The sequence below is a fragment of the Alligator sinensis genome, unplaced genomic scaffold (assembly GCF_000455745.1).
Source record: "Alligator sinensis unplaced genomic scaffold, ASM45574v1 scaffold866_2, whole genome shotgun sequence".
Taxonomy (NCBI): Eukaryota; Metazoa; Chordata; order Crocodylia; family Alligatoridae; genus Alligator; species Alligator sinensis.
In genome coordinates, this window is record NW_005841900.1 from 152,959 (window position 1) to 162,937 (window position 9,979).

A 9,979-nucleotide genomic window follows, 5' to 3' on the forward strand; every position below is an offset into this window, starting at 1 on the left:
AGAAGTGCAAAAGTCACGAAGAAGTGAGATGTAGATGTAGATGAGAAGCACAGTAGTTAAATCACGGCATTGGCATGCCTTGGAAATACTGAAGGGGCAACAGTTCTCCAAACAAATAAAATGAAAAGAAGTTAAGGGTCAGTGACATTGCCAGGATCATAGTAAGGGAAGATCTGAGGCATGGAGGAGATGGAATTGTATTTAAGACTGGATCTCTTTTCCCAAAATACACACTTCAGCATGCTTAACTGAAGGGTTTTTTTTAAATAAAATTTTAAAAACAATAAAAAGACAAAAGAAGGATTTTTTTAAAACTAAGAGGTATGAAAAAGTCAGCGTTAGCAACAGCAAGTGCTGTTGAAATGCACTGCAAACCAGTAAAATCAAAGAGTATAAGATAAAGAGGTTATTTAAGAACAGCAGCAGAAAATAATGAACAAGGGCAGAATAACAGGAACTAAGATATAGGAGAGTATGGCATTCATTAATGGTAAAGCAAATTATCATTTTAATTCATAACTGTACACAAATGCAATGAAGGTGTGGGTTAAAATTTTCCTAAGTGCTTATGTGACTGGCAAGACCCATTGATTTGACTTGACTTGGAAGTCAATGGGAGGACAAATCTCAAGGTCTTTGCTAAGTCCCACTGATTTGAAATCAATGGAATTCTAGCAAGAATTCAAAGCCTAACTACAGGTGGGTGGAATCAGGGTGTAACCTATATCACCTTCATGTCCTTACACAGGGCTGTCCAACTTCCAGAGGCTGCATACCCTGCAGGCCTCATACCCTGCAGACCACACTAGGGTAAGCTATGAACCCTGGGGCCACACACTCTATGGATGCCCCACCCACCACTTAACATGTACCTGGCAACCCTCTACACCAGGGGTGAGCAAAATGCAGCCCACGGGCTGGATGTGGCCCGCCAGACCATTCTATCCGGCCCTTGGGGCCCCTAAAAAATTTAGAAAATTAATATGCATCTGCTCCTGGCTGTCTGCCATGCTGCCCTCAATGGCTTGCCAAAACTCAGTAAGCGGCCCTCTGCCCAAAATAATTGCCCGCCTCTGCTCTACACCATGGGCCTTGGACCCTTTCCTCCCATCACTACACTGCACATCTGCATGGGTATTCTGCTGCTGCACTGTGTACCTGCAACTCTCCCCCCACCATTACATTGTGCATCCACAACCCCCATAAGCAACCCAACACCCTATCCACTTGGGTATGAGCTCCCTCACAACTTATGGATGAAACTAAAGAGGATTCCCTCTGGAGCTGGATGCTTCAATGTCACACTCTATAAGACTGGCTTAAAGGGCAGTCCAATATGCGAGTGTGGTGATACATTACGGATTGCTGACCACCTCCTCACATGTGCATCATACCCGTGCACCCAGGATGAGGACCTGGCAAGCATCAACAATAAAGCAGTTGTGTGGCTCTGCCGCATTAATGATGAGGGGAAAATGTATACAATTAATGATGAGGGGAAAATGAAGTATACAAGAGAAGAACTACCCCATTTGCACCATATGCCCCAGGCTCACCCTCACCCTGTGTCTCACCCCCTGGTGTGTTTAAAAACTAAATCCTAAATGTTCACATTCTAGCTCTACTTTGGGCTGTTAGACTGAAACAAATTCATTTACAAGAAAATCAAATTAAAAAAAAAAGTTTTTCACTGTTTCCTTTAGGTCTCTGGGACACATTACATTTAAAGTTCCAAGTGCACAAGTAGGCCAGCACAAGCAAGCTGCAAGCCACACACACTGGTGCCAGGCTGCACACCTGCCCTTTAAAGTTCACTGTATGTGGGCAGGCACCTAGGACAGCCCTGGTCCCTGCAAGGTAGGACCAGCTGCCCCATTGCACCCTACAGGAACCTCTGGAAAGCTTCCAATTGGGCAGGAAGGGTGAAGGAGCTCCCTGTAAATGAGGCATGGGCTGATTTGTCCTTTGTCAGCTCCTATTGCTGCTTGCAGGGACCTCCCTTGCCTCTGCATCTATGCAAGCAGCTGGTGGGGACTCTTCAGGGTGCAGACCCCAATCAACTCCTTTCACTGTGGGGGACTCCCAGGCAGCTCCGTCACCTGTCTGACAGCAAGGGTGAGGAGGCTGCCTGAAATCCAGGAAATCTGAAGGCTTGCTGCTGCTTGAACACCAACAGCCAGTTAAAATTGTTGCAGCCAAGCTAAAAGGCTTGCTGACAGGCTTCCCCAGGGGCACAGGGATCTATCACCCCCTGGCCAAAAAGCATGCCTTCATTGCATTCTAGCCAGGGGGCTTTGAACATGTGGCTGCCCACCGCACTTCATTTTTTGTCATGCTACAAACATTGTAGCATAACAAAACCATCTAGAGGCAGCCTGGGGGTTATAATTTATTTTTAATAACTGATTTCATAGTTTCATAGTTTCATAGTTTCAGGGTCGGAAGGGACCTAATAGATCTTCTAGCCCGACCGATTTAAAAAGTCTATTTAACAAAAATTAAACACACAATTTAATTTAAAGAAAAAAGAGTTACCATATTCCCCCCCAATTGAGGTGCACGCCTTAATTAGGAAAAGCTAATTTATTTTTCTTTGCTGAAATAGAAGTGGGGAAGAAAAGAAACAAGTAGGCACTAAACTAAAATGGATACCAAAATGGTCAGCAAGTAGCAGGGGCAGTATTTAGTGTTAATCCTCTCACTGTGCTGGTGAGGCAGTAACTTTTGGCTCAAGACCCACTGAGCTGGCTGAGGGCAAGTGAAATGCTAAATGCAGTCTGTAATATCTTAATGAGGCTTGTGGTGTTGAAACAACCCTTTCATCATCTACAAGATCTTACATAAAGACTAACTACAGTAAAAAAGTAAGTCTTACTACTACCTTTGCAAAGGTCTGGGGCCTAGCCTTGTTAATGTGTTGCCACACCAGGAAGTTCCTGATGTCTCATCCAGATTGTCTCCTCAGATGCCACACTTCCTGAACACTGTGTTTCCAGGAGGACTTACTTTGTCACACAGGTAGCCATGACTGGAAAATTATTATTTCTACATTCTGCCTTCCAAAAGCAAGGTATGCATCTTATTTGAGAGCATGTGGCATGGAAGAATATACATAAGAACATTAATTCTTCTTTTTGATTTTGTAGTGAAGTCATAACTTTATACTTCTGACATCATAACTGACCATCCTGGAAATACTGTTACCCTACTGTAGAATCATGTAAAATAACATGAAATGAAAGAACATGCCCAGTCTTTATACATTAATAGTTTAGCTAAATGAACAAATAATATTGTGACAAAAGGATGAAAGGTAAAAAAAACAACCAAAAAAACTTTCAAGGATAGAATGTCATAATCTTAAAATATTTCATGAATACTATCATGCTAAATCTGATTATTAATACATTTACTGAAACAATGAGATAACTTTGAAGTTACCTAGAAGCAAAGACCTGAACAAACCTACGTGATATGAGGTCAAAACATTTTTTCTCCTCTGGGTTTGTTTTCACTTGGCAAGTTAACAGATTGAGCTTTGCAGGAGGTCGATTAGCCTATTTAAAGATTAAAAAAAAGAACACACAAAGTAAAATCCTTTAGTAAGATGCATATAGTGAATAATTAAGATTTTTATCTCTGTAGGTACAATCCTTCTGCAATGAAATGTTTTACAATACATCTGAGCACGACTAGGAAGACTGCAAAACTTAATTAATATCACTATGGTCAGATGAAAGTAATCATTTGAACTAATACTTTCTTCTGTCTTCCTTATATATTCTCCTATATGCTTTTTACATTGCTGGAGAAGACAACTTAGGTACTGGATGAAAGTGACAAGAAACCAAAGTATAGCTTTAGGATGCATCATTTTAGTTAACTTACCTGCAATAATACTTGCCTAAAGACATGCAACAAAATCTAATGTCTTTGATCATTACAGTCTTCTTAATCAAGTCAAATCATTCCCATTCTAGTAATATTTTCACTGGTATTTCAAGTAAGGCTGTGCTTTATTACATTATACATAGCAATGTTCTAGCAAGGCTCTATAATAATTTTCTTCTGTCCCATACATAATAATCAAGGCACACTGATGGACAATAAAAAGTCCCCAAAGAACACTTTAACAGCACATACAAACCTAAAGAAAATTAGTCATAAATTACATCATAACAACAAAGACATCCAACACACTATATTCTACAAAACTGAAGGACTTTTAGAAAGAAATCTTCTCACATGGAATAGAAGCGGTATGTTTCAAAGGTAAAACCCACTATAAAGACTTTTGGGTTTTTTTTGAATATTTACAAGGACTCTGAGAAGATGACAAAAATAGCAACTCTACACAGAACTCTCCTTTCCTCTAAAATGGCTGGCCCTTCCCCTCATTTAAGGGAAGGAATTCCTGGAATCCAGTAATTACTTGTATCTGCTATGACAGAAGAGCAGTTGTAGACTTACGTAAAACAATTAAATCAGAAATCAAATTAAATGATGAGCGCTACATGGAAGAGTCACTCCTTTAAATAGTCTGGTAAGTAAAACTGCAAGGATAGAATAATGCATAACAATTTTTAAAATAACTGAGAGTCAAAACAGTTTGAGCATGTGTTTAATTAACCAATCTAGCAAGATAAAAATGTAAAAATTGAGATATTTGTAAAATCAAGTTGGTATACCATAATATTATGTTACTAGGCTGCAAAAGAATATTGAAAAAAGGAAAACTTGGACAGCTTTCTATAAAACTGCCTGATTTAAGTAATTAATTTAAATAAGAAGAAAAAACATGTCTGTGGAGAAAAATATATATGGATTTCCCTAGAATAAAACAAGTATAGAAGCAGTGATGAAAGTCTGGTGACCTGGACAAATGTGTGTTCTCTTCTGTCTACAAAAGCGGAGAGACCAAATGAAAAGGTGTTTTGGGACAGTGGCGCTACGGAATGCTTAGCTCAGGAGCGGGCAGGATATGGCCCATGGGTTGGATTCAGCCCGCCAAGGATTTCATCTGGCCTGTGGTGGGTCCCTCAGCCCCATCTGGCCCAGGCTTTGGGAGCAGCCTGAGCCATAGCCCATGAGGCTGCTCTCGGCACACAGTGGGGTGAGGGTGGAGCAGCAACCGGACTCTGCTTCCTGGCAGCAGCGGCTCCTTCTAACCAGCTGCCAGTGTCACTGCTGCTTCCAGATCCAGCCCCACTGCCCAGGCGCCCCAGCCTATCAGCCCCACACCCACTGCTAGGGGTGCCAGATAGCATCTCTATGGAGTCTGACCTGGGACCCCCACAGGAAGGGTGCACTCAGCTGGGAGGATAGGATGGGAACAGGGGCAGGTGGGGGAGCAGCATCTGGGAGCAACAGGCAGGCGGGGCTGAGATCATGAGGTAGTAACAGCTCAGAGTAGCACAGCCCAAACACACGAGCTATCCCTGATGGATCATGACCAGATTAGGCTGCTCTGTGCTGCTGGGATGCACTACTCCGCAGCTGTGCTGTACTGAGGCTGCCTGTGCATGCCTGTCCTGGGGCAGGGGCAGTGGAAGCTGGGTCATGGGCACATACTCTGCCCCCCTCCTGGTTCGGGCCAGTCATGATCTATCACACAGGGAGCAGATTACAGCTTTGCCCCAGGCCCCGGCCCCCAGCCCTGCACTGTCACCACCCTGAGATCCCAGTCCCGGCTGCCCGTCCCTCTCCCCCCAAAGCTGGCCTCCACCCACCCACAGCGTCATCCCACCTGCCTAGCCAAATGTACCCTGCCCACAGGAGCTACTTAGAGAGTTTTGGTGAATTGTTATGAGGGTGAAGGGAAAGGGTGGGAGCTGATCTGGTCCACAACAGCTCACCAAAATTTCTTAAGTGGCCCTCTAGCCGAAATAACTGCCCACCCCATGCTTATCTGGACTAAGTCAAGCAAATATGTACCCAGAAATGTCTTGGCTGGAGAAGAATAGCAACTATTGGATAAGCAGACTGTATTCTCCTCAGTTCTCAAGGGGTTTTTATTTGGAAGTTGATGGAAAGTTGCATACTGTACAGAGAAAGCAATTTTGGTTATTTTAACAGACAATCACCAAATAATCTACTAACAATTATTCGAGTGAGAATTAGGCAAGAAAGTATCATGAACTAAGGGTTTTTTGCCTCTAAAGACATACTAACATTCATAAAAATAACAGTTTTCTAGTTTTGCCCTGTAGTACAACGTTTGACAAAAGCCTCCCCCCCACCTTTTTTTTTTTCCTAACTAATCCTTTTTTCTAATGAGCTTTCAGACTGATTATAATGTAGTTTTGGAATAAAACAAAATAATTAGATAAATGTTTGACAAACTATTTTTTACCATGCTCATACAGTTAAGTTGTGTTTAACAGATTAAAAATGTAAAAGTTTAAAAAAATTCTGAAGCGTGCTAGACTCAGAAAAGTTATAATGGACCCTCATAGGCCAGGGCATATACAGCACTAATCTTATTTCCAGTGACATCTAAAACATGGAGTCCAAATCAGAAGGTCTAGGGTGGAATTCAGTTACCTTCTGTGTGCCTAAATGGCATTTACCTAGTCATGCAAGTGTTTTTTTTGGCACGTACACACAACTTGCACTTCTATTACCGTTTCTGTGCATACATGTATATGCATGTATGCTGCACATGCTCAGAAGGTTATGCATTGGCTAGGCAGGTACCCAGCTATGTACATGTGTACAGCGACATGTTTTAGAAAATAGAAAATGAGTGAAGGTCTCCTATGTTTTAACCCACTAGCTGAGTAGTTAGAGCACTTGCCCAGAGAGCAAGAGAACCAGGTTCCAGGTCTCAATCACCAGGACAGGATTTGAACCTACATCTCTCTAGTATACCAGCACAATGGTCTAGCCACCACACCACAAGTTAGACATTATCCAATTGCTTTTCCAGAATACCTTTTGAAGCTGGTCCTGGGGCAGCTAAGAGAGAGAAAGAGATATAGGAAGGCAGGAGGATTAGAAGAAGCTAGAGGGTGTGGCTAAGGGAGATGCATGCTGCTCTAGAAGAGGCCAAACCCTAGATTCTGCTCCCAAATATGAGAGAAATTTCCCCATGGCATCCATTTATTTTATCTAATGCCTATTAAAAACAAGGTGCAGTGGCTCAGCTTCAAAAATGTGTTGGAGAAAGGACTGAAAAGTACCTAACCTATAGCACGGAAGTTACAACATTGTACTAGAACAGAGGTTGTCAACAGGGGGTATGCGTAACCCCAGGAGTACTTGAGAAGGTCCTAGTGGGTACACGTGGGCGGGGATGGAGCGCTGCCACGCACCATTCTGCATGGCTGCTGCCTGCCTTGCCGGATGTGGGGGAAGCTCACACATGGCGGCTGCTGCCACTCCACATTTGGCCATGAGCCACACTCCCTGCCCCCACCTCCCCCAGGCTCCGCTGGGGGTACGCTACTCTGCGTCTGGACGCCGAGGGTACACTGATCTAAAAAGGTTGAAAAACCCTGTACTAGAACATCAGAAAGACAGGTTCAAACCTGCTCTGGGTGAAGGGGGCCTACAACAAAGGTCTCTAGCTTCCTAAGTGCTCTAACTACTCAGCTATTATTGTTTTTGTGTTTTAACATCTACTTGTCATGGATTTTTCTCCAGCTACAATTTTGTGGCATACACACATACACAAAGTGCCCATATATAGCTACATAATTGCTCAGCTAGTGCACAGCTCAGTATATGTGCATACATGTCCACATAGCATGAATAATAAAGGTTAACAGAATCCCTTGGACATAAAAAGGGGCCTGTCCTCCTTTTTACCTGATCCTTAAACTTAGTTCTGGAGTTCTCTCCCCAGCCTTGGTATCAGCATTTGGGTACACAGGGAAGTGGGTCCACTTTTTAAAGTGCAACCTCTTTTAAAATCCTTCCAGAACCCAAACTAATTTTAGAAAAAGTGACATCTTAAAATTTTTAAATTGAGATTGGTCTATTCCACTGAGTAGGTCAGCACCAGTACTGGTACCATTAACATTTAGATGCACAACATTGTTTCAATCTCTAACAATAAATTTCTCATCAATTTGATAACACCACACAATGGTTAAGTTTCCTATAGTTATTGCTGTTAGTTCATTTCTACTACTGCAAGGAGAAGTAGCTAAAGTGCAGATAAGGGACCAGTACCTGCTAGTGTTTTGATTAGGTCACATAGCCCTACACAGGGCATGATTAGAAAACATTGTTAGAACATGAATACTACATGTACTCAAGTGTAACTATAGTTACAATGTTAATTTGGGATTTCTGAATCTCTTCATACTACCTACTTCACTCAGATATTTTAAGATTAGCATCCACTGTACCTTGTTAACATCCAATTCAGATTATTATCCAAATAAACAGAAAAGAAGGAATTCTCCACCTTTCCCCGCTTGGTCAACCTTAGCTTTCTCTCCCTATACTTTTGAAGGATAATCTGTATCCACAATATTAACTCTTAGAAGGCTCAAACAGGAAAAAAAAACTGGTTGCAAGAATAAAATAACTAGGTGTCTCACATATACGCTGAACAGAGTTCTGCTGGCCAGGTACATAAACTAACTCAACTGGTATTATTTGGCAAGTTTCATTATTCAAGTCCATCACCATGGCAACTAGGAAGGACCTGAAAGTCCAACTATAAAATCTGTCTCTTTTGACCCTGAATTAGTGATAAGGGAGATAAAACACATGAAGAGTTTCTAACATTAAGGGAGGAAAGTGATCATTAAGCATCTCTCTCTCTATATAAATCCACTTCAAGTTTCTTGAAGGCTGAAAGTTCTTGTTCATAATCAGCAACTGGCTACAATAGGTCAATCTGTTGCTAACTAGGACTGTGCAAAACAGCAACGTTCTGCTTCAACATCTGTTTCGATGGAACAGTGTTTCGTTTTGAGTTCTGTTTCATTTTAAAAACACTGTTCTGTTCCGTTTCATCAAAACGGCATGCCAGAAAAACAAGGGGGGAGGGGGGCAGTACATGGCAGGACACACTGCATATTAGTATATTTAATAATCATAAATGTTGCCTTTGTTGTTGTGTACTTTTTTGTTAAGCATGTTACAGTGAGAGAGAGAGGAAAAAAAGATAAATAAGAGAAAGAGGAGGGGGGGGAAGGAAGGAGAAAGAGGAGAGAGAGAGAAAGGAGAGCAGAGAGAACCAGGCACACACACGCACACAGAACCACACGTGCACAAACACAGAAAACCAGAGCAGACAGATGCGCACACACATCCAGAACCAGAGGCGTGTACACACAGAACCAGAGACAAACATACAGAACCAGATGCTTGGGTGCACAGAGCCGGGCTGCTGGGCCACCGGACAAAGTCCGACCCAACAATGCCCTGGGCCTGCCAGAGCCCCTGTGTTTCCCTGGGGAACCAGCCCCTGGGCTGCAGCGTGGCCCAGAACCTACCCATCAGCCCAACCATCTACCCATTCTACGCAGCTAAGCCCACAAAAGTGCAGGACTCCTGGCAAGGGGCAGCGCCAGCCTCATCCCAGCAGTGGGGATGGGCCAGTGCTGGGCTTGGAGTGGGTGGGTGTCAGGCGGGCTCAGCTGCAAGTTATGCTGTAAGCAGACCAGGCTCCGTAGTTGGCGGCAGCTACCCAGAGCTGGCTGCAGCCGGGAGTCTGCAAACAGTGGCACATGCTCCTCTGAGCAGACGGTGGGGGGGCCTGAGGCAGCACAACCCCTGTCTCTCCCCTGCTGCCAGCACAGAGCTGACAACTGGGCTCTGGAGCCCGCAGCAGCTGCTTGTAGCCAGCCTGGGCTCTGGGCTGCTGCAGGCAGCACTGCAAGCAGCTGCACCGGGCTCCGGCATCAGCTCTTTACCTGCATGTACACGTGTGCCTTGGAGCAGGCGGTGGAGAAGGGACCTGAGGCAATGCAACCCCAGTCTCTCCCCCGCTGCCAACACAGAGCTGATGGTGGGGCTCTGG

General features: G+C 43.6%; 1 protein-coding gene across 4 annotated transcripts in view; it reads right to left on the minus strand.

Moving 5' to 3' along the window:
• Window positions 1–9,979, minus strand: part of ASAP2 (ArfGAP with SH3 domain, ankyrin repeat and PH domain 2) — a 115,616-nt gene that overhangs the window by 37,020 nt on the left and 68,617 nt on the right. For 3 of the 4 annotated variants that reach the window (XM_014517314.2, XM_025197594.1, XM_025197593.1), the window contains one exon: window positions 3,470–3,557. The exons of the other annotated variant lie outside the window; for it this stretch is intronic. In XM_014517314.2, the coding sequence (XP_014372800.1) occupies window positions 3,470–3,557 (88 nt within the window). The remainder of the gene's footprint in view (window positions 1–3,469; window positions 3,558–9,979) is intronic. 4 annotated transcript variants of the gene reach the window in all.